This window comes from Poromitra crassiceps (assembly GCF_964638095.1).
Source record: "Poromitra crassiceps genome assembly, chromosome: 13".
In the NCBI taxonomy this organism is placed as follows: Eukaryota; Metazoa; Chordata; class Actinopteri; order Beryciformes; family Melamphaidae; genus Poromitra; species Poromitra crassiceps.
This window is the reverse complement of record NC_139644.1, coordinates 159604-185577: the sequence shown is the minus strand read 5'-3', so window position 1 is coordinate 185577 and position 25974 is coordinate 159604. Positions and strand designations below refer to the sequence as shown.

At 43.0% G+C, this 25974-nt stretch overlaps 1 protein-coding gene across 1 annotated transcript in view; it reads left to right on the top strand.

Moving 5' to 3' along the window:
• bcl2l12 (BCL2 like 12) overlaps positions 1-22580 on the top strand; it is a gene marked incomplete at its 5' end in the record, with an annotated part of 28380 nt that extends 5800 nt beyond the window's left edge. Inside the window, 6 exons of the mRNA XM_083649313.1 lie at positions 1166-1400; positions 10055-10256; positions 17618-17734; positions 19146-19219; positions 20450-20707; positions 22484-22580. Of these exons, the coding sequence (XP_083505439.1) occupies positions 1166-1400; positions 10055-10256; positions 17618-17734; positions 19146-19219; positions 20450-20707; positions 22484-22525 (928 nt within the window). The 3' untranslated portion in view covers positions 22526-22580. The remainder of the gene's footprint in view (positions 1-1165; positions 1401-10054; positions 10257-17617; positions 17735-19145; positions 19220-20449; positions 20708-22483) is intronic.
• Between the last annotated feature and the right edge of the window lie 3394 nt (positions 22581-25974).

Here is a 25974-nt window from a genome sequence, read left to right as displayed (position 1 = left end):
GCATCGACCATCGTGATGGGCCGACCCCCCATCGACCTCTGAGCCTTCTACATCGGATCATCGTAATTCATTATCTGTTCGAATTAAAATTGTGCCATTTTAATAATAAAAGAGGCCAAGTCCACTTACCGTGATGCACGGGGGACGCGCCGGCGGCATTAAACAAGCGCACCCAGTTCACTTCAGGGAAGCTTCCCCTCCCCCTCCTCCCCCCCACTGCTTCTCTGAACAGGGGGCGCTTGTTTAATGCCGCCGTGTCGTCTGTGTTGTTGTGAAAACTTTTTAAGACAAAGAAGAAACTTCACGTTCTTTCCTGTTTTCAACCCAAAGTGAGTACAAGTCTTCAACCGTGAATTTAACTCGCCTGTTTCCAAAGTGAAAGTTGGAGTCGCTCCATATAGATACAGCAGCTGCGTTTCTCTAGCCATTTCTCCTAAACGCTCTCTCATTACATTAGGTTCAAAAGCCCACGCAAATCTAACGTTATATCAGCCAGTAATTCAGTCGGCTTTCTGCCAGCTAGTTAAATTCAACACACACACGTTGTTGGTGAGTAACGTTAATGTTATTTGTTTTGTCACGACAATCTACTTGTTTATTTCAGACAAGGGGAGACAGCTCACCTGCCTAATCGCTTGGACCGGCAGGGTCTCGCTGCGCTTGTCCTTGTGCAGGCAGACAGGCAGACACAAGAGCATATAGCCTACGTAGTCAGTGCACCGTGCTGCCTGGTGACAGACTGTTATCCGCTGAAAGACATGCTCCACACCGCACGGGGAAATGTGAATAAGAGTTGCGACAACTTCGCCAGCCAGGGAATGCATTAGGCTATAAATAGTAGATTTTAATCGGTTAATGATCGTCGGTTGTCGCTCAGGAAAGAAAGTAATTTCATCATCCCTAACACACATGCACACTAAAATGCGCACACACCCACTCACAAGGTGAAAACGATACCAGCCATCACTGTCGCAGCTGGTAAAATAAAATAAAGAAATTTAAAACTGCCCTGCTTCCTGACCACTAGTTAAATATTGCAATATTTTGGTGAGACAGTATCACAATATTTAAAAAAATACCACCCATGCCTTCATTCATCTCTTGTCTGGATTATCCTTCTCATCACTCATACATTTAATCTCTCCATTCCTCACCACGTGCCAAGGCTTTCACATGCCAGTGTCAAGCTATGGCCTAAAGACAAGGAGGGCTGCGATTCTCAGGATGAAGATGTCAGTTCAGCAGATGAGAAGAAGAGTGGCTTCAAAGAGTTAATGAAGCGGCTGCCTCGCCCCAGCGTCAGGCGCCGCCCTACAGGCCAAGATCACAAAGACAATAACAAAGACAGCCAGCCAAACGGCATTAGCTCCGGCCTGTCACACATCAAAGACCAACTTGAGGTAAGACCGTTTCAAAGGAACATGCGAACATCCCCTTTTATAGCGTTATAATTATATATATATCAGTGGTGGCTATCAGTGGGTTTTTTTCACGTGTGCGTGCGCGCGCGCGCGCGCATGTGTGTGTGTGTATTTGCCATGTTTCCCATGCTGTCAAGCCTCTTAGCTTTCCACCCAGTGAGGAGCATTGCATTAGCACCCAGTGAGAGGACTACAGGACGGAACAGCACCTGGCACCTGAGGCGGTCCCAGGGAAAATATGACATCTGCTCTGCTGCTGATACTCTCACCCACAAGCAGTTTTTTCCCCAAAACGCCCAAATCTCATTTTAAATTAGCATTAGGATTAGACTGTTGTGATGTCATTATTCAGTTTTAACCATCAATAATTGTTCCTTTTCTCATTATTTCATTTCTCAGAGTAAATACTGTATATTTATTTCGAGATTTTTGTCAATTATTTGTGCTGTTATGGTTATAATTAGCCTAGTTACTCACTTCTACACTATCTTAGATTGTGTTACTTATGGATGGCATGGAATTATAGTGAAAATAGATTATCCCCCCTTTTTGCTGGGGACCCCACTTTGAAAACCACTGGTTTAGGCTAGAACTGTTGCGAGAAGGTTTCAGGATTTATCTCTATGCATTAGGCTGTGATTACTATTTATATAAATCTATTTATTCACATAGATTCATGATATATTATGGTATACAGCCTACCTGTGACATCAATGTTTTGATTAATCTGCGCCAGTACCGAAAATGTAGCCTATTATTGCATGACTCATCCTATGATGTCTCACACTCAGGTGTGCTTTCACAAGACAGGCGTTGTCCATTCAATCAGCTAACCTGTCTTTATAATGGCTGTCTTGCACTGTTTGTATGATACTTGACAAAGTCTATGGCCGAAACTGTTGTCAAATAGCGTTAAATTACACTTAATTGCATCTGGAACGAGAGTGTGTCTTCCTGTGCACAGTGCTGCACTACTCGTTTAGTTATCAACTTTGGAGCGTTATTTACCCCCCCTTCCCGACATCCTAGGTTGACATGCTTCATCCCAATCGATTCCTTATTTCTTCTACTTTCATATGATATAAAGATCACCACTCAAGCTTTAAAATTGAGCCCGCTGTCAGCTATCGATTTACAGGCCAAATTCAGTAAAAAAATGTGTGAATTTAAGGTTCGCGGGTTTTAGTATAAGAAATTACAGGATGAAACTTCAATACGACAAAAATAGCGCTGCTCGGTGAACCATTTCCACGCCGAATTTAATAGAAGGTTCGGATAACTTGAAATCAATTGACTTACTTGAATATCCGTGCTGTCTGTAGGGGAAACGCTGCAGTCGAGACGTTGCAAATATTCCAGTTTTCTGACATTGCAAAAAGTCCGTATCGCGCAGCTCAATTCTCCCCGCAACTCGAAACTCGTTTTGGTGGTAATCCAATATCAACGACTGTCTGGCTTGTGAACACTTACTGATTGATAAAAAAGTAAATAAAAATAAGAGGGAAATATGATATGCTGCTAACTGTCTCAGTAAAAGTCGTAAATCCTTCCTGTCAGGTCAGGCAGTGGATTTCACTTCCTAGTACTTGATTCAGCGTGAGAGACCACAGATCAGGCAGTGGAACAACCAATTAGATTTCACCTGGTTTCAAAGGGCGTGATGTGTTTTCCAACCAATCAGATTGAGCTGGAAGTAAGCACTTCCAGCTCAATCTGATTGGTTGGAAAACACATCACTCTCACGGTTCTCCGTGAATTGCAAGTGTTTTTCAACCAATCATATTTTTCATTAGATAAATTACCAAATAAATAAACGCCCACAGGGCGAATGTTTTTTCAATCTCCTCCTCCATGCCGGGACCAGGGTCAGAGAGTGACTCGTCTGCATGGGGAGCTATAATGAATGAAAAAATGAGCGTCTGCACATAAGAAAAAACACATTTGATTGATATTTTATTATTAAAAAAAATATGAAAAATGAAAAATGAAAAATATAAAAAAAAATATATATATATATATTTTTAACACATTCACTGCCAGCCGTTTTTTTTTTTTACTGTAGGTAGCTTCTGCCAAAGGGTTTTTTTGAGGATTCTGGCTCATCTTTCAAGACCCGAGGATTCTTTTCTGCTAAGATTTTGTGAACACAAAATATCTCAAAAGAACTAATAGAATGTGTGCTTTCTCTGTCTAAAAGAGTTAGTTTGTAGAGGTAGTAGTTATGTAGGCATTAGCACTTGAATACAGCATGGTTTCAGCGTCTGAAAATTTAAGCTGAGATAAATAGCTTTTTGTGAAATTCGATAGAAGTCACTTTAACCATTCATTTTTGGCATCAGTAAGACGTCAGACATCTAAACAATAGTTTTGAACAGTAATTTCCTCCATAACAGCAGGAAACCCCCCTCTCCTTCAAACTCCTCCCTCCGTGTGTGTTCTTCTTGGCTGCAGCGGGCGTGTCACAAGCGAGTTTCTGCTGCTGCTGCTGCTGCTCCTGTCTGCTGGCGGCCGCTGGGCAAGTCTGGATGGGCTCGCTCGTTTCTTGGGGTTTCGGTTGAGAGCTTTGATGAAGCTTTTGCGATTCTGGTCTTATTTATGCTGCGTGTTTCAAAGTGTGTTGCACCCATAATCTATTATGCAAATTTGCAATCCCCCACCGCCAGCAACCAGCGCGAAAACGAAAGCGTTTTCGCCAATCCATTTTACAGTATGAGAATGGTTTCATCGCGCGTTCCCCTGCAGTTTTGGCTCGGCTTTTTCTAGTCTGGAGAGCACTGTCGCCACTTAGTGGGTCGGTGGAATGGGTTGTACACGTTCGGTGGCTCCAATATTTTCATAGGAGATGTAAAAGGGTTAGATCAACGTCCCACCGTCAATTTTTTTTTTTTGTTTTTTTTTTTGTTTGACGAGTTGACTCGTCATTGGCAGTCAACCGTTGGATTTTTTTTGAAGAGTCAACTCGTCATTGGCAGTGAACGTGTTAAATATATATATTTTTTATATAAAATCCCCAATCTAATAGAGGAGGACCATCCTCCTATGCCTCACTGGAAAAACCTCATATATATATATATATATATATATATATATATATATATATATATATATACGCTATAAAAGCAGCGAACTTACGGTTTCTGCTGCCGTTGGTGCAATCGCTGCAGTCCAGGGGCGACATTACAGAAACTTCCTAAATTCCAAATCCTATCCTAAATGATTGGTAACCATGGTAATTAGAGTTAGGACTTGATTTAGGAAAACGGCCATTACAGAACAACAGTTCCTAAGTCAATATTCTCATCCTAATTTAAAATGGGAAAAGTGTATTACAGAAGCGTCCCAACTCCCCAAAATCTTAGAAAAGCTCTCCTAACTTTAAGATGCCAGCTATGCTGTCCTAACTAATTTACGCTATTTTCAACAGCCATCTTGCATCTCGTTATAATTTATAGCCTACCTACCTACGTTATGGCTGCGCTGTTATTACATTTGCAAAACCAACAAAATGTCAACAGGTGCAATTTATTTGCCATAAGGCTCATGCGGGACCCGAATGACGTTTTGCGTTTTGATGACAGAACGCTCGTTAATCGATACAGACTGCCCCGGGACATGATACTGCAGCTAGCCGAGGAGCTGAGACCTGTGTTGGAGAGACCGACTAGGCGACACGGGGCTCTGCCGGTTGTAGTACAACTTACAAATGCACTTCGGTTTTTTGCGAGGGAGATTTTCAAACTGAAGAACACCATATGCCAGATGAAGGTCTTGTGACCGAAACGTTGCAGCATTATTAAAAGCCTTGAAGTGGGAGTCAGTGTGCGGGAGTCCATCTTTTTTTCATTTGATCCTGCCTTTTCCGACGCACCTGACGTACACGGTTGTGCAGAGATTTCCTCTCTTTGAAACTGAAGTGGCCGACATATCCAAAATATCTCAGCCTGCTATGTCACGTAATTTAACTGAGGTAGCAACAGCCATCAGTAATTTATTTGGCTCCTCGGTACATAGTTTCCAAGGGGGGAGGATCATAGCGAGTCTCTGCCAGATGCGGCAGAGACGGTTTCTGCTATTTTAGCCCATTCCCTCTCTTTCACCTCCCGCGTGAGGGTGGCTGAAAACTTTCCGAAAAGCACGTCTTTAACCTTTTCTACGGCGGTCACTAAGACCTCCAACTCATCTGCCTTCGTTTTTGGTCCATTGCCCCACAATCTCAAAAATGTTCGACAACAACAACACACGTCGTTAGCCTACTAGCTAATAGCAGGCTACTAGCGCTCCTACTTCCCCCGTGAGTTGAGAAAGGAGGAGGTGTCTGTTGCTAGTGGTTGCTAGGGTAACAGACAGAAAAGTTGATAACCGATGCTGGATGAGTATTTAGGATTTCCTAACAAGACATAAGATAGGATTTAGCAAGATAAGATAGGATTCCTAAAGTTAGTTAGGATTTGCTTCTGTAATACGAAATCAGAAAAAATCCTATCTTAAACTAGTCCTATCCTAACTTAAGACATAAGATAGGGAGTTTCTGTAATGTGGCTTAAGATGAACTTGCCATTATACCCATTTTCTTCCTCCTTTTCTGCTCACGGAGGTTTGTTTCTGCTTGCTATCAACGTTACTGCTTCCTGATTTCCCAAACTATGGGTCGGACCAAGGCTCCAACATCACAGAACGTGCATGCGTTAATCGCGCGTCCCAAAAAATTGTGGCGTTAAAAGGAATTTGCGTTAACGCGTTATTATCGCGTTATTATCGCTTGACGTCTCGCGCGTTCACGAGCTTGTCTCTTGTCCTAGATGCTAACAGGAAATGGCTGAAGTAGCTTTTAACGTTACGTTCATCGCTAGCTGCTAGCTAAAGGAAACAACAACACAGACTCCAGAAAAAGTCCAGACTAAATAAATAAATATTTATCTAATGAAGCCCGTCTGGCCAGACAGCAGCAATGTGACCGACATCGGGGGGAAACTAGAGTCAGGACTGTGTTTTCGGTTCATGAAGGGAACTTGCTGCTTGTAGCTACTGTAATGTGGTTTTGACCAGATAACGTTAGCTGCTTGCTAATGGATTTTCAAGATTCAAGATTTTTACTGTCACTCCATAGTACAAGTATCTGACCACCTGGTCAGAAACTCTGCTAACATTACCGTCTTGTGTGAAGTAGAAGGTAGTAGTAGTACTTTATTGGCATATAGCAGTCCGTAGGCTGAATTAATTACCAATTTACAGGTTAAAAAGCAGACATCGACACAAGTTAAAATTCAAAACAGCACATAACTAAAATGGGACTTCAGGCATAGACAAGAGCAAACTAAATCAACAAGACATGTTATGGGATAATATGTTGGTTCAGGAGTCTAGTCAGATATGGTATGGGAGAGTTCTGATGGCGGCGTGTTTTTGTGAGGGGATTGTTCAGTTTATGACAGTTCCGGGTTATACGGCCAGAGATCTGCAGACGTGTTGGGGGTAGCCAGTTGGCGAATTGGGAGGTTTGGAGGTTTGGAGGTTTTGGGCAAATGACAGACAGATCTGCTCACGTCGGGAAGCCAGGTCAGTGAGCCCTAGCTTTAACAGGGCGGTTGGGTAGTGGTCATAGTTGGGGCCGAGGATGATGATGATGATCATCATCAGTAATGCAACCCTAACGTTACTACCGTTATGCTTATGGTCATGGAACATTATTGTTTGACTGTAGTTAGCTGCGGTTGTGAGTCTGCCTATTAGAACCATAACGTTAGCTTGATGCTATACGCGGCTAACTAATAGATTTAGCTATATTTATAGAAATTACCACCAGCCCCACTAATAACGTTACTGTCTTGTGTTGATAATGAATCTAACAGTCGGAAATATGCCTAACGTTAGCCTACTGTCTGTTATGCTTACGGTACATTGTTTGACTGTTCAGTTTGGTCAACTCCAGGCATTACACGGTACCGTACATACAGGGGGAGCAGGCTATTTCCTGGCTTGTGCTAACATGAGTATCCACTTCCCGCAGCCAGCAGGCTCTGACTGCAGTTGGCTGCAGTGGGACTGCACATACTAGTAACGTTAGCTTGATGCTAATCGCGGCTAACTAATATTAATTTACATTTATAGAAATTACCACCAGCCCCACTAATAACGTTACCGTCTTGTGTGGATAATGAATTTAACAGTCGTAAATATGCCTAACGTTACTGTTATGCTTATGAAACATTGTTTGATTGTTCAGTTTGGTCAACTCCAGGCATTACACGGTACCGTACATACAGGGGGAGCAGGCTATTTCCTGGCTTGTGCTTGAGCCAACGCAAGCCAAAACACGACCAAACATGCCACAATAACGTCCCCTAATTCATCCAGAATCCTTCCTGGGCATCTCGAGGCTGATCTGACCGATAAATTATCCAGGTTGCCGTTTTCAAGTGACTTTTATGAGTTAACGTTACAAAGCAACGAACAGCTCTGCTGTTGCCAGGCAACTGCTTGTGCGCGTGCGAGTATGGTGCCCGCGCGTCAGCTCGTTCACACGCTGCCTGCAGATACACTAACGGCCACCAGCGTCAGTAATAGTGAGTATTGACGGATTGGGCCTTTAACTTTCACAGCCCTAATAAATACATATATATATATATATATATATATATATATATATATATATATATGTATATGTGTATGGAGGGTGGATCGTGCCTAAATCAAATACAATACACACATTGAAATACTATGCAGCACACATTGAAATACAATACACATATTGGAAATACAATACATATATTGAAAATACAATACATATATTGAAAATGCAATACACATCTGAAGAATACAATACATGTGTAACAATAAATACAATACCAAAATGCTTAAATACAATACACCTATTGAAAATACAATACACATCTCGAAAATACAACAACTGTATTGTATTTTCGATATGTGTATTGTATTTCGATATGTGTATTGCCTTTTCAATATGTGTATTGTATTTCAATGTGTGTATTGTATTGAATTTTGGCATGGGTGATTCGTGCCATAATCAAATACAATACACACATTGAAATACAATACACACATTGAAATACAATACACATATCGAAATACAATACACATAGAAATACAATACAGTTGTTGTATTTTCGAGATGTGTATTGTATTTTCAATATGTGTATTGTATTTAAGCATTTCGGTATTGTATTTATTGTTACACATGTATTGTATTCTTCAGATGTGTATTGTATTTTCAATGTCAGTCAGGAATGTTTCCCGTTTTTTTGAGTTGTGACGTAATCACTCCGTTCTCGCTCCACTCAGCTGGCTCAGAGTGCACCACCCTGAGAGACACTTCTTTTTAGTCTGCGACCATGTGTCGAGAGACACTTTCTAAAGAGTATACATTAAGCTTAAGTTGGCTACCTTGGCTACCTTGCTGGCAAAATGTCGATGAAGACGTGGGCCGATCTGCTGCGGGAGGCAGCTAATGCCATGGATCTAATTCCTCCCCCCAGTACCCCTCCTCCAGCAGCTCATCCTGTGCCCCCAATGTCTGTAACGTTACCCTCACATGGATCAACTTCCATGGAATCAAGAGTCCGTGGTGCTGTGCAAGGTAACGTTAACATCAAAACCACTGGAAAATATCTAGCTAGCTAGCTCAGATCGCTAGCTAGCATCGCGCTGCTTGCTGCTGCCAAGGCGCCCGACGCCCTATAACGCCAGCATGCATTGAGAATGAATGGCAGCCGGCTGCTCTCGCTGCTCGTGACAGTCCCTTTGTGAATCCACAGTAAACGCTAGCTGTTGGAATGAAAGGATATGTGCTAGCTGAGGCTAACACATACTGGGGCATATTGAGGGCCCAGGATGAGTGGCTGGTGGAGGAGGGGTACTGGGAGGAGGAATTTGCTCCATGGCTCCATAGCCGCCAGCTGAGCGGGGCTTCCGGTCCGGAGTGATACGTCAAGCCAATCAGAATCAAGAAGTACTACTCGTCATAAAAATGCACACTGAAATACAATACACACAACTAAATACAATACACACAACTAAATACAATACACACAACTAAATACACTACACACAACTAAATACGCTTCGCCTGAGATTTGCGGTTGCCATAGCGAAAGAATGCCATGTTTTTCAATGCCAGTCAGGATTATTCATGCCAAAATTCAATACAATACATACATTGCAATACAATACACATATTGAAAAGGCAATACACATATTGAAATACAATACACATATCGAAAATACAATACACATATCGAAAATACAATACAGTTGTTGTATTTTCAAGATGTGTATTGTATTTTCAATATGTGTATTGTATTTAAGCATTTTGGTATTGTATTTATTGTTACACATGTATTGTATTCTTCAGATGTGTATTGTATTTTCAATATATGTATTGATTTTTCCAATATGTGTTGTGTATTGTATTTCAATGTGTGCATAGTATTTCAATGTGTGTATTGTATTTGATTTAGGCACGATCCACCCTCCATGTGGGTTAGGGTTATATATGTATATATGGGGGAGGGGCAGTTGTACGTCATATTTACTTTGTTATATTTAACATTAAGTAACTTAATAGTTGTCAATGGTGTTTTGAACATGTGAAATGAAAAAGCCTGCTCCCACAGGATGATGTCAAGTCTCCCTCATCTACATCAGAAGAAGAGGACGTTGAGAAGAAGCAGCAGAAGAAGAAGAAGAAGTTTAAGAAGCAGCTCTCCAAATTCTTCAGGAAGCGGTTTGAGAAGGAGAAAGATCCTGAGCCTCGTCCTCAGAGGCCATCCACTCTGTCCTTCAAGAAAGAGCCAGAGCCCGCACAGACCTCTCCCAGTAAGCTGTTGCATTATATACTGCCAAAGTCTCTCCATCGTCAGATTGCCCATGGGGCCTAAGGAAGTGAATTCCCCATACATTTTTCCATTGACGTTTTGTCAAATCCTTACAAAATCAGAATCAGAATCAATTTTATTGCCACAGTATGCAAGTTACATATGAGTAATTTCATAGGCGATTCTAGGCTTTCCAAACAGGGGTAGCACCAGCAGGATGAAAATAGTAGTCTGACTGGGGGGTTTGTAACCCTGGACAAAGACATTTTGTACATTTTAAAGTAAAATGCATTAATCTGATGCACTCTGAGAGCAAAATGAAGTGGCTAGTAGATATGAAGAACTACACATATCACATTAATATCCTCTTCACTGTGCTGTGGCTTTACAATGATGAAAAAATAATTGTCTAATAAACACTAGGGCTGGCACGGGTCACGGATAATCCGTGACCCGTACGGATCAGCCCCCACGGTTCGGAACGTCTCCCCCCCCCCCCGCCGGAAGTATCGGTTCTGGAGCGTTCTGGAGTGTTTACAATTATTGTGCATTTATTTTCTATTCAAGATGCATTTTGTAGACATTTTGTGACCTCCTGTCTACATTGCACTTCTATTGAATTGAAAATAAATCTAAAATTCAAGATCACAAAGTACATTTATTTGCATTCATTTGATTCCCAATCACGACACACTGGTAAGAATTATTAATATCTAATTAAAAATGCTTTGCAATGCAAAATAATAGCATTTTAAACATGCGATACAAAGATGCGATTAATCGATTAATCAAATCAAATATATCCATACATACATACATACGTGTATATATATATATATATATATATATATATATATATATATATATATATACACAATATGTACATGAGTGTTACGTGGATATTAAATATGAATTTACATTAAGTTTACATTAAGGGGGGGGGGGGGTTCAGCTGAGATCAGGAAGAGGTAGTGGGGTTTGTGGGGGGTGTTGGTGAGGTCCTTGGTGGAAGGGATTTGCGGCCTTTGATGGTGAGCTGTTCTTGTGGCGAGTGGTTCTGTTCTTGGCAGACCTAAGTCTCTTGCCGTGGAGGAGTGTTTTGAAGAGTTTCTAGCCAGGGTGGGAGGAGTCGGCCATGATCTTCCGAGACCTCTTCAGTGTCCTGGCTGCATGCATGTCCTGGAGGGATGGCAGGTTGCATCCGATTATCTTCTTAGCACAGCGGATAATACGCTGCAGTCTGTTAACTCATTCATGGCCAAAGACGTCTTTGACGTGTTATCAGGAATAGCCCAGAGGGCCAATGACGTGTTTGACGTGTTTTTGTTTTTATTAGTACAGCGCGTAGTTCAAAGACTTCCCCAGCCTGTGACATGTTATCAGGTCCCTAGCCTCAAAGTCAAGCCGACAACACGTTATCAAACACATACCGCAGCTGTTGTTTTGAAATGGAAGAGGAGGAGAAAACGGAGAAACGCTGCCTGTTGCATAGAGGAGAAACGCCATTGAAACACCCCTCGGCGCGCTGCGCTGGTCGCCTCTGCTGCAGGGCGAACCTGGATTGAGTTGTTCGGGTAGTCAAACCAACATGATCGATCCGGTTCCAGCGCCTGGTCCCAAAGCCAAGCCGACCCCGTTCCTGTGTCGCAGCATTCGTCCCAGCCCGAACGAGAGGAGGAAAACGATGCAGAGGCAGAGGAGGCTAGACGCTGATCTCAGACCAGTTTGGTGTTTCCCTCCTATGCTAATTTGCGGGGCGATCAGTAGTGTTCCCTGGGAAGAGGTGCGATCCAGCAGCAGCTGTGGACAGAACTCTCTCTCTCTCTGTGTGTGTGTGTGTGTGTGTGTGTGTGTGTGTGTGTGTGTCTGTTTGTCTGTCTGTCTGTCTGTCTGTCTGTCTGCCTGTGTGTCTGTCTGCACACTCACTCACACTGAGTAAACTGTATTGTTGAATGTAAAAAAAGCACTTCATGTATATATATATATATATATATATATATATTTTTTTTTTGTCATTTGTGTCATAACGAATAATATTTACATGTCTGATGTCAATACAGTTCAAAATAAAAGAATTGAGAGCGAGTTCTGCCTGAGATTGTGTCTTTTACAAAAATGGCCTTTTCTCCTGTTTGTCTTCTCAGAGAGACCTTTTTGGTGAAAACAGGGTGTATATAAATGGCTATAAGTAGAGTACAGAACATGCTAAAAGCTCACTTTTTTTTTCCTGGTGAACCCAGAGACGTACATCTTCATTTTGAGGTATTGCAAATCACTTTGGTGCTAATAGATAATTTACTGTGGGTCTTGAAAGATGACCAACAATTATGAAAATCTTTGGCCTGTGCTAAATATTGGCAGTCCTAAACTGGCCATGAATGAGTTAATGTCCTTGAGAGTGGCAGCAGCATACCAGACGGTGATTGAGGAGGTGAGGATGGACTGGATGGATGAAGGTGCACCATCGTGGCCTTTGGCACAAAAAGCGTTTTACTTCGTCAAACCAAGCGATTCAGCTATTAAACGTTGACCGATTGCATTTTCAAAGGCTGATATAACGATAGTTTGGAGCGAAATTTGAAGTTTGGAGAAATTTAGTTTGGAGAAAATGCCAATAGCTGATTAATCGGCTGATATTGCCGTCCTCCCCTACCGGATGATTTTTTTTTACACCGTCGGACTCGGAAATGAATAATCTTTGATTTTATTAGAAACTGGATAACTAGTGGTTAAACGTTCATATGAAAAGACGTAGGTTTGTTTGTCATACCGGACAGTTTCGACTGCTGACTTCCTGCAGTCTTCTTTTTTTCATATGAACATTTAATACAGTATGAACCTTTTTGGCTTAACTGGATAACTGTTGAACTGAACATCTAAAGTCGATTGCGCATTTATGGCTGGCTGCCCCTCTCCCAGTTGAGTGCCAGCACTCTCATAGCTCATCGCAGAGCAGCAGTTACCTTCAGTCTAATGTAGGGATGTCGAAAATCATAATTTTCTTTGACCGACAACCGACCCTCATTAGCCGACAATTGTCGGTTAACCGAGAAGATTAAAATGCGCATTTTGACTGTCTGTGCCCCATTAAACCCTTACCACAACAAATGCTTGATTTTTTTTCATTAGAAAGCGTTTATTTTTACATCTACAAGCAGAAGAAAACACATTAACAAAACGAAAAGACAAGTTGAATCCTCCAGCCATCTAAACAAAAACATTCCTTCGATAGGCTATACTGCTTAGAGCTGCACGCATTGGATATTAAGGACACGTCAATTGACACGCAGCCGCCCCGTGAAGTACTGTTTGAGGGGACGACAGCCCAGGCTGCAGGGCGCACTGACAAAGCGTGCATCACTACAGTATCTTCTACTTTTAGCAATATATAATACCTGCTTTTGGTCTCACTCCTTCTCCCTCTGTCTTCACGCACGCAACGAGGGCTATGCTCTTGCAGGGCTCCACAACAGTCATTATGAAGACGAGTCCGCATGCAGCTGTCAGTAGCTGCTTTCACACCGGCTTTGAAAGTGTCAATGAATGCAGTCTACAAACAATCCGTCTCTCGTTGTGAAACAATTTCTCCGAACTGCTCTGTGTTGGACAGTAAAGACTAACGTTAATTGTTACTTTTCAATCGTCAATTAGACGCATGTCTGCATTTTTGTAACATGGTAAAAAACTACTGTTTGATCATTGAGTGCGAGCGTATGCATGCGTGTGCATGATGAACATGCAGAGAGGGAGGGAGAGAGAGTGAAACCGAATGAACCAGTGAAGAAAAAGTAATGTGCACGTTCCATCAGGTTTGACTCCAGACACGGACGTGCGCAGTGCACGCTGAACGCTGTGAGGTGAGCAAGGTGTCGGGTTTCAGGCCATGCGCTCCTGTCCTGACCAAACTGAAAACCCGTTTCATGACAGCGGCTGGAACACAGAAGCAGCAGAGTGACTGGCTGGCTGTAGTCTGCACAGGGCGTCAGGGGAGAAATGCATTGCACTTCTCCTGTCTGGTCAAAGCAGAGGGGGGCGGGGCTGTGGTGCATGTGTGGAGCGGACAGTGAGAGAGATAGAGAGAAGTCAGTGGTGACAATGCACACTGCTTTTCTCTCAAACATTTGGAAAAGCCTTTCTCTAAATGAATGTTGTTCTGGCAGGAGCTTTTAATTCCTATATCCTGCTGCTACAGTAACTACTTGTTAACATTGCTTACAGCGAAGGAGGAAAAAAACACCATATTGGCAACACGTTGTATGCCAATTTAATATGCAAATTAACCGTTTGACCGACATGCTTAACCGACCAATGACGTTGTCGGCGGTTAACCGGTTAACGGTTAACCGTCGACATCCCTAGTCTAATGCATTAATAATGCCATACTATAACCAACACTTATGCTCATAATTTATGAATAAAACTGTCTTAAATTTAACTTTCATAAATATCGGCTCCAAGTTCAGCCAATAACAACAGTTTGTAAAATGTCCTATCAAATGAATCAGCCGAACCAGTTAATCATGTAGTCATTTGCCATCTGTGGGCCGCGAACGTATATGGGCCGCCAAATCATTTGCAAAACGTTACGATCTTCATGAAACAATCTTCATGCATTTTTATTCTTATTCTTAAGGTCCTTACACATCAAGAGTGATGCGAATATACGGCACGAAATTGCGATGCAAGTTTTGACCCACCTGTCAATCACAGCCACAGATGTGTACACGTCAGAAGCGAATTTCTGAAAAATCGACTGTGGTTCAAAAAAATAAACACCACAATAACGCTCAGTGAAACTTTGCCATTGGTATGCACGGTTGCATTGACTGGTATAGGTTCGGAAAATATTATTGACGTGCGATTAATTAATCGCACGAAAAAAACGCTCCCGATGTGTAAGGACCTTAATTCTGAGAATGCGTTTCTCCATTGTTGAATGATCCCACTATTTAATTTTAAATAACTTATTTGTTAATTAGCCTATAGCAGACAGCCTCTCACTTTTAGTTTGTGATTTCTGTGTGGTGCTGATGGACAGCTCCTTTGACATTAAAATAAAAAGTGCTCTGAGAACACATTATTTGGCCTTCAAGTGGGAGACCATACACTACGACCTTTCTTTCTTTCTTTCTTTCTTTCTTCCTTTCTTCCTTCCTTCCTTCCTTCCTGAGTGAAATGTTCTATGGTCTCCTGTGATTCTGAATATAGCTGAATCGCTTAGTTTGTCCAAAATAAAACTGTAGTATTTTAAGAAACGGGGATTGAAATTCCTTAGGCCCTTGCCGAACCCGGGAGATGACGTGGCTGTATAGGATTCAAATCCAAGACTTTGGGGGGAGTCACACTCAAGTTGATGGTGGACTGTTGTTTGGTCCAGTTTGTATCCACGCCTCTCAGCTCTCAGCTCATGATCAGTGTTTTGCAATGAGGATCAATAGTGCTTGCTCTCATTCTCTATCTTGCTCTCATTCTCTCTCCCTCTCTCTGTCTCTCACTCGCTGTCCCTCTCTGTCTCTCTCTCCCTCTCTCTGTCTCTCTCTCCCTCTCTCTGTCTCTCTCTCCCTCTCTTTGTCTCTCCCTCCCTCTCTCTCTGTCTCTCACTCGCTCTCCCTCTCTCTCTGTCTTGCTTGTTCAAATCGGCTCTACTGGCATGACAGAACAGAAACCTATGAATTAGGGCTGCACGATATATCGTTTACACATCGACATTGCGATGTGCGCATGCGCGATAGTCACATCGCAGGACGTGCGATGTCAAAAGCAAATTAACTCGTCATGTTGCTTGATAAACTCTCACTTTAGGGGAGGCTACTGAGTGAAATGCAGGCTCTCTCAAAGGAGAGAGACGCCCCGCTACTGTACTCACTCATTTAGTGCTTAGCTTCAACACAACAAACATGCACAGAGAGCTCAATTGAATTATCTTTTGCTTATGTTGCGTTGCTGACAGACAGTAGCCCGTCTGTAAACGATGTGGTTGCGGAGGCGGACTTGTCCACAGTTTGCAGCGCACTCGCATACAGCAGGCTGGCTGCTGTAACTCAACATGTCCGTGGAGTGGAGATATTTACTCTTGAAACACCAAAAAGCAAGACCGCAACTTATGACACGAAGGCTGATTACTGATAAGTTGTCCGTGTTATCACTGTGGCTGTCTCTCCCCTTCAAGTCTCTGATGTTGCATCACATGATAGCAGTAACGTTACGGTAGAGTTAATCATACATACATAGCGACTTATTTACACAAAACATGTCAGTGAAAATAAAAAGAGAAGAGGCATATCTGGGCAATTACGGTAAATGTATATTTATTACTTTTCACGAATGAATAGTTTGTCACCGGTCGGCTGCATGTGAATCCTCGTCTCTCTGTACTGCCAGCCTTGCGCTCAAAAACCGGAACTCCGCAGATGCGGAGTGTACCACTTGGTCGTTTCTGGAGGGGGTTTCCGGGAGGTCAGACCAAGTGTGTAAAGTGGCAGGGGTGTTTCATTGTTGATTTATTGAAACGTTAGAAGAACGAAAGAAGTTGAAAGCAGTGATTATAATCAATGAAATCTAATGTTTTTCTGCAAATAGCATCATTGGGAGGTAGATTCTGGCACTCAATATTAGGGGTGGGCAATATATCAATTGTATATCAATATTGTGATATGAGACTATATGGTCTTAGATGTTGGATATGGTAATATGGTGATACAGCATACATGTTGTCTTTCCCTGGTTTTAAAGGCTGCATTACACTAAGTGAAGTGTAGGCTAGTGACATTTTAAAGTAGAATGTCATAACTTACTCACTTTTTCATGTATGTAGCCTAAGTCATGGAAATCCATTGGTCAAAATGTGTATGCACCCTGATAGATGACGCTCTGAGGCCTACAGTATAGGCGACAGCCCAGTGGTTGAGAAACATTAAAATACCTAATTTCCCCTCCAAAATCAGATGGACTCTACAAAATCATCCCAATCATTCTAGAAGTATTCTTTTCTTTAAAATAGAGCTATTCTGGTAATCTGGTGAAAATCTGTATTTTTTCATATCGCAATATATATCGCAGGGGCAGGGAATATCGCAATGTCAGTTTTTTCCAATATCGTGCAGCCCTACTATGAATGGAAAAGGGGAAAAGACCAGCCCCAAAGAGGAGAACATTTTTTGAAAAGTGCCATTCGGAAATAATACGAGTCATTATGAAATGTCACAAATGCATGTTATATATTTTGAAAACAATAATCGTGATAGTATCATCATAGTACTTATCATAGTATTGACACAAGTATATTATTTAACAATTTATATACTGTATATTTCTGTACTTTTCATATGACTATTTCCTATGATGTCCATGTCCACGTTTTAGACCACCCACCTGAGTTCTATCAGGAGGTAGCAGAGAGGCTGGGACAGATCGCACAGAGGTCCAGCAGCATCAAGTCCCCAGCACGCCAGCCCAGCCCCCCAGCCCAGCCTGCCCCTGGTGACTGCACACAAACGCATGACAACAAAACACCTACATTGTATTGGTCCTGGCTTTACAGATGAGTGTTAGGCCTAGTTTACACGAAAACACTCGCTGCATAAAATGACAAACTTTAGTTGCATGTGGGCCTCCTGTTTCCTTGACAACGGCGTTATTGGAGCCTAAAAACACAAAAAAGACAAACCAGGTTCCAGAGTGGAATTCTGTGATAACGCCACCCTTACCGTTGCTGTGTAAAGCGGCAATACACAATTCTTGTGAAAACTGTGATGACACGGCACATGGAAGACAAACAGGAGCATTCATCTATCAATGACTACGTTTACATGCACACAATATTCCACTATTATTCGGAAAATGGCAATATTCTGAATTTGATAAGGGTCATGTAAACAGCATATTCCAGTTGCATTTTCCGAATTTGGCCTTTTTCCGAATTTAGCATTTTCCGATTAAGACATCTGGGTTATTCCAGTATTATTCGGGTTTTAGGAGGATTCTTTGATCATGTATACAGCGTATTCGGAATATGCATCTCAATCAGGGTTTTTACCGCAGTTTGCGATGCATGTTGCCTGTTTGTGGTCAACTGATGTGTGCTAGAAAGCACTAGAAGAGGCGATATAATAATTATAATCCGTCATCTCTGGCATGCGAACAGAGAAGCCCACATTTCTTATCGGGAGGAGATGAGAATCATCGTTTGGTTGCCCACGGAAGTCCAAAGTGCTTGTGAGCCTGCGAGGTAATAACATAGGCTACTAGCCTACAAAGACTTGGATGTGCAAATAATCGCAAAGCCAAACTTTTCAGCAGAAAGCAGCTCCTGAAATGGACAAAGTGATCCTGGTAAGATTGAATAGCGCTGCTCTGTTTATTCTTAACACGTTCACTGCCGTGGACGAGTTAACTCGTCCAAAGAAAAACAACGGTTGACTGCCGTCAGCATTTTGGTAAACAAACCGTGTTTCCGGGGGGAAACGGGAATGGGTCCCTATGGAGCCAGCTTTGAGTGCTCACTGCTCACTCTAGCCGCAGCTGTGCGGTGTACATTTCAAGAACTGCAACAATTCACACAACTTTAACACTACATGCATATATTATACATCAAACTCTTGAGCTCCTTCTGCTCTCACTCAGAATGTCAACATATAAGTGATGTCATGTATGGTTTTTAAGATATTAACATTTGTTTGGCGCATGGATTTGCGCGTTCACACACTGCACTCTTTTCTGTGTTTTTACTGAGATGTACTGACATTGGCTTCTGCTGTAACACAAGAATTTCCCCCAGGGGATTACATACAAAACTGTTTACAGTTTTTACGTGTGAGATCATGTGTAAAATAAATCAGTATTGTTTTTTGGTGAAGTTCTCCTTTAAGCCATGGCTTATTTCTCTTAGCAGCTTGTGACAATGAGGCGGTGGTGCGACAACTGATCCAGGTGCTCTCCATGGAGGGAGATGCCATCAACTCCAAGGTAGGAAGGTTTGTCACAAGCAGTTTAAAAGCTTCACTATGCATCATTCAGACAGTGGTGGCTCCAAACAGCAGTGAGAGGAACTGTTTGAATTTTGAAGACTTCAATACCCAGAAATCCCAGACAAGTTTGGGAAGAGTGTAAATCAAAGAGTGTAATGCAAAGAACGTACTTGGTTAATGCATTGGCTACAAGTGTTAATGGTTTCAGTCGATATTGCTTCAAGTGTCATTATAGCCCCTTTTAGACTGGCCAAAAATCCCACTAATATCCACAAACTAGTGGCATTTTCTTCAGTCTAAAAGTTTCCAAGCCGGGCCATTTAGCCGATAGAGCGACCCTGCAAGTGAGGTGAGTTTTTACACAACGGCTCTGCACGCCATGGTGATATCAATCTTGGCGGTTGTCCAACACGTGATTTTCCGACCCTGCTTCTCCTCCTCCTATTTTTCTGCCCCATTTCCAGCGTGAGTCAGTGAGATTCAGTGATTCCCAACAGTTAATTACTTTACGTTGATGGAATATGCCGAAAGAACAAAGCATCTCTCTCTCATGCTGCATGCACGAGCGGCGCATAGACTGCGTCAAGTCAGCCAGAATGTATAAGTAGGTCATCCGCTTCAGCTCTTTCAAAATAAAACCCTTGTTGTAATGTTACCAATTAATTTTAATTTTGAGTAATGCTTCACAGCCACAGTTTCACTATTATGTAATCTTAACATCAAAACAAGTATTTTGATACAATGTTTGCTGCTTCATTTGTTAAAACACCTTTTTCTCCTCCAACGTTTTTAAATTACATTAGTTTGACATTTTTACCCAGAAGTTTCCATTTTGTTTTGGCTGGCCTGACACTCACCTGGGCAGCCGTGTGAGAGAAGAAGGGAGGGGGAAGAGAGAGCCTGCAGCCGTGGAGAAACGCGGGTTGAGATTGCGATATAAAGGTTTAAAAGGCGATGCTGCTACCCCCTGCTACTTTCCTGGGTAACAAAAACATGTGTACTAGTGGGACTTTTGATGTAAAAAAGGTATATTAGTGTTTAAGCATTTAGAAAAAAACTATAAGGCATTGTATTTAACTTTAACTATACTCTGTTCCATCTAGTGTTTTTTTCCCTCCCTCATTTCCCCTTAGGCCAGGGCTCTGTGGCTTTGTTGTAAAATATTGCTTTCATTGCCAGTGTCAAATCGACTCTCATTGCCTTTCCTGCTACCTGCTCATGTCATCAGATCCAGTCAGACCCTTTCCTGCGCTCCACACTGTCCCGTCTCTCCTACCCATCATTCGCCAAGCTCCTGGATGCCTTCAGCAGCTGTGTGGAGGAGGCACCAGCCCCCCAGACAGCCAGCCCCACACTGCGCCGTGTGGCCGTTAGCATGGAGGTGTCGCGCCGCATGGTCACGGCCATGGGGACCCAACGTATGCAGCGCTACGCAGAATGCTACATGGAGACCTTTGCCCCCTGGGTCAAGAGCCAAGGTGGCTGGGTGAGGGAAAAATATATTTTCCAAAGAATGTTTACAGGACTTCGGCATTATACAAATACAGTGTCCAATTTGCAGAGATGGAGACTTGGAATTGCGTCTTGCTCTCAAGTCGCACTTAAAGAAGAATTCCGTTTTTTTACACCCTGGACCTTATTTCCAGCTTTAAATATGATGTTTAAGTCACCCTGACAACTTCGGTTTGATTAGCATCAGCAGAAACCATCATCAGTTTGAACTGCGACCTGAAAACGAGGAAAACAGGGCGTGAAATGCCTGTATTTATGTCTTGTAAATAGCTTATTTTCCGTCACACAGCGGCTCTTATGCTTATTATATCAGAGAGAGAACGAGATAAGAGCGATCTAACGTACCTCCGTGCCGCCGGTGTGGCACAGCCGTTTGCTGTCCGTCACATAGGTATTCCTGGCTGCTGCTTGTAATCCATATATGACATTATTCCATACAGGCGGCCATTTAATTCAAATGAATCACCTATATTCTCTATAACATAAATGTCATCAGTGTATATCATGCTAAGCTACATAACAGCTAACTACAGGGAGTGAACCCTGCAAGTCACCTGGATGTTGTTGTTGTTGTTCTTCTGTTCCACCGTAAAACCAGTGCTGTAGTGGTAAAACAAAAGGTGGGTAAACTATACATTTCTGGCTTTCTCGTGCGTTGTGTTATCTTTGGGTTGTGGGCTGTTGGTCAGGACAAAAGAAAGGGTTTGAGAGGCTTTGAGGGAAAAGTGAGACATTTTTCACCATTTTGTGACATTTTGTAGACCAAACAACTAATCGATTAGTTGATAAACAATTGACGGATTAATTGATAATGAAAATAATCGTTAGTTGCAGCCAGGCCCGCCCACCCCATTACGCAGAGTACGCAGACTGCGTAGGGCATCATGTGACTGAGGGCACCAATTTTTTTTTTTTTTTTTTTTTTTTTGGTGCCCTCAGTCAGGCCACTCACTGAACAGCAGGCCAGGCGCTGCCTACTGGTTTACTAGTGGTTTTATTACTTTATTCAGGGTTAAAGTGGGTGCATTTCATTGTAAAATTGGAGTCGGCCCAAATTGGGCTTCAAACGGCCCAAATCTGGCTTCAACCGGCCCAAATCTGGCTTCAACTGGCCCAAATCTGGCTTCAAACGGCCCAAATTGGGCTTCAAACGGCCCAAATCTGGCTTCAAACAGCCCAAATCTGGCTTCAAATGGCCCAAATTGGGCTTCAAACAGCCCAAAAAATTTGCCGCCGCCCTTCGGACGCCGGCACACACCGGCACACACCGTATTGGCCTGGCCTGCTTGGTATCTAATGCCTGGCCTGAATTATGATCCCAGTCCGCCCCTGCTTGCATGTACAGTTTAACAATCGCTTGTTTGCTGACATGTACAGTAATTCTAACAATTGTTTGTTTGCCACATGTAATGTAATGTGAGATACACTAGTATCGTTCATAATTAATGATTTTGCAGTCTTTCGTTTGACAGTTATTGAAAGTTTTGCGGGGGGGGGGGGGGGGGCACCACAAAACAATTACGCTTAGGGCACCCAAATGGCCAGCAGCGGCCCTGGTTGCAGCCCTAATTCAAGTAGCAGCTTGTGATAGTCCACTGATTGACATGTACTGTATGTAGGCCTGCCTTATGTGCGATGACATAAGCCAACATCCCCAAAATAAGGACAGAGCACATTCATTGTCTGTGGACGCTTGATCCTCATTTCCCCTCATTTCACCTTCATCACTAACCATATTTGTCTTCTTCAGGAGAATGCTGTACATCTGGAGGAGGCTTTGGAGTATGATTGAGTGCTCAGCTCCAAGGCATAATCCCACTCCACCACTCTACCTCCCAACATGGCCAACACTGACCTCTGCTGGCCAACACTGACCTCTGGATCAAGGATGACTGGATTTCACTGAAGAGGAAGATGGACCTCACTCTGCCTCCTAGACAGAACACCATTCCCAGAGTCTTTGAGTTGGCTTGTTTAAGGGACAGCTCACGGTAAAATCCAAAATGCATATGTTCCCTCTCACCTCTAGTGCTATTTATCCATCTAGATCGTTTTGTGCTGAGTTTGGAGATATCGGCTGTAGAGATATTTGGCTTCTCTCCAATACAATGGAACTGGATGGCACTTGGCTTGTGGTGCTCACAGCACACACAAACTCAAACTCAACAGCCATGTCTGTCTCTTTCCAGAAATCATGACCCGGTACCTCACGATCACCTACAGACCTTGTTGTCAGCGGTTTCATGTAGGAACTATTTTCTTTCGACCAAACTACACCCACTAGCTGCTAGCTAGTTCCTACATGAGACTTGAGTAACCGGGCCATGATTTCTGGAAAGAGACATTGCTGTTGAGTTTTTCAAAAGTATTCATTTTCTTGGTGTTTTGTGCATCACAAGTTGAGTGCCATCCAGTTCCATTGTATTGGAGAGAAGGCAGAAATCGCAGAAAAACGGTTGATATCTCCAAAACGCAGGCAAATGACACAAAACGATCTAGATGGATAAATAGCACTACTGTAGCACTACTGTGGAAGAAAATCAGTTTCCACTCCCTGCAAGCTCTGCCATTGGCTCCGACCCGCTCTGACTGACCGGATGCGACCATATATGGATTTCCTTTCCGCTCCCTCCGTGACGAATCTGTCTATCTCAAATACTTATGCCGCTGTGCGTATCAAATCTGTCGATCTCAAATGCCTGTGAAACAACATAAACAATGCTAACGCTAGCTCGTTGCTACACGCTGAGACCACTAGATGTCAGTCTTTACACAGACTTTGTTTTAGTGCTATTTAGCTGTGATTCTCTCTCAACGATACGCACTGTTTAAATAGATGTAAACACTGAGCCCTGCAGGGTGATTCAAACCCGTTCCTCATGACACCCCTATACTCAATACTTTATAGTAGCCTACACTAAGTTATGAAACACACTGCAATATACCTCTGGTGGTTTTTCAGAGAAATAGTTTTTACCTTGACTGACAGTGATAACAAATACCATCTCAAACATGGCTAGGTCGAAACCTAGCATATGGCAGGTGTGGTAAAGCGTGCACATATCATGTTTCTCATAGGATGATTGCGGAATTGGATGTTATCTGGAGGGGAAAATGTAGCCTAAAAAAAAGAAGTTTAACATTACTTGGCTTGTGTTAACACATTCACTGCCAGCCTTTTTTTTTTTACTGTAGGTAGGTTCTGCCAGAGGTTTCTTTTGAGGATTCTGGCTCATTTTACAAGAGCCGAGGATTATTTTCTGCTTGGAGTTTGTGAACACAAAGTTCACAAAAGTACTAATAGAATGTGTGCTTTCTCTGTCTAAAAGAGTTAGTTTGTAGAGGTAGTAGTTATGTAGATATTAGCCATTGAGTACAGCATGGTTTCAGCGTCTGAGAGTGAAAGCTGAGATAATCGCAGTTTTGTGAAATTCAATCAAACAGGCAGAACAGTCACTTTAACCATTTATTTTTGGCATCAGTGAGAGATCAGACATCTAAACAATATAGTTCTGAACGCCCTCTCCTTCAAACTCCTCCCTCCGTGGGCGTGTCTGGTGGCTTTCAGCCTGCGTTTGTCACAAGCGAGTGTTCTGCTGCTGCTGCTGCGAGTTTGAGCAGCCTCCCTCCCTGGCAGCGAGTGTGGATAGGGCTCACTTGTTTCTTGGGTTTGAGAGCTGACTGACTGACAGCTGTCCGTATTGGCTATGTGTCTTTGTCTCGCAAAATAAGGTACGGTAATTTAATTGAACAATGAACTCCAGATAGCCTACATGGATGTATTGCGCGTGTATATAGCCTACCGTAGTAGGCTGTACTGCCCTGCCTCGCTGTACTGCCCTCCCCCTGACTCGCAGGCAGCTCCGAGCCTCCTCTGCTCTGCTGTGCTTGTAAATAGGGGGTACGAATAGCCCCACAACACGGCAGAAGATATTTATACCCGGTACAAATAGACACTCTGAAACATAAAACACACAGTGGTGCCTTTCATGCAGGCTAGCAAGAGAAACTGCTGTCTGTCTGTCTGACCCACTGAGTGTGACCACATACTGTAGAAACTGCTGTCTGTCTGTCTGACCCACTGAGTGTGACCACAGAATGTAGAAAGAGATGCAGGATAGCCAAGTGAATGTGCTTCAAACACAACGAGCAGACAGAAAGTAAACGCTGGAAGAAGAACGCTGGTCCGCACGCAATATGCAATTAACTCATTCAGTGCCAGCCACTTTTGGAGAACGGATGCTCCCAGTGCCAGAGTTTTCAGAGCGTTTTCAGTGATTTCTCGAGGCCCACAGAATATTGTGTGATATTACTATGTAAACACCGAACACGCACAAGAACGAGCTGGCTCTATTGTATCATCAGCAAAAAAAAGTTTATTGATACCATTTTCCGTTCTTTAGTTATGAGCCGAAGAAGATAGGTTGTTTTCAGCGTTTTTAGGCTTTTCAAATTATTAGCTGAGATAATCCGCCTTTTGTGAAATGCAGCATTTCAAGCACATTCACTGAGTCTGAAGATAATATTTTCTGATGTAGTGACGTAGTTGTTGTGTGATGCCCTGCGTGCACCACCCCCCTCCCCCCCTCCCCCCGTAAACTCCTCCCCACACTGCACACAGCCTCACGCAACCATTATATTTTCGGAGTGCTGCGTTTGTGTGCTGCTGTCGGCTCTCAGCGCCACAGCAGGGAAGAGCCAACCCGGATTGCTGAATGGTTTGGCGTCAGGGGCTGCTTTCCTGTCTGCTAATCGGGTGGAGAAACTATACAGACAGACAGACAGACAGACAGGGACAGAGGGGCTCAGTTGTGAGCGCGGATTGACTCCTGTTCGGAGCCAATGTCAGCTCCCGCGACAGAGCAAATGGCTCTGGGAGCATGCATCGGGTTGTCTTTGATCCACGGCTTTTAGGCTGTTTCTCGGACCTGTCTCTAATCTGGACTGCACCGAGCAAGCACTGTCGCCACCTAATGAGTCCGTAAAATAGGTTATACACCTCCAATAGCTACTATAGTTGTACAGGAGCTGCGGAAGGCTTTGATCGACGTCCCACCGTCAAAAAACGCATTGGACGTCGAAGGACGTCCGTGGCATTCTACGTCACTATTTAATTGGACGTCGAAGGACGTCCATGGCATTCAATGAGTTAAGCAGATTGAAAACGTTAGATCAGCAGCTGATCCCCCCCCCCCCGTGGCAAGAACTTGAAAGCGGAGTAAATCGGTGACCAGTGGGACG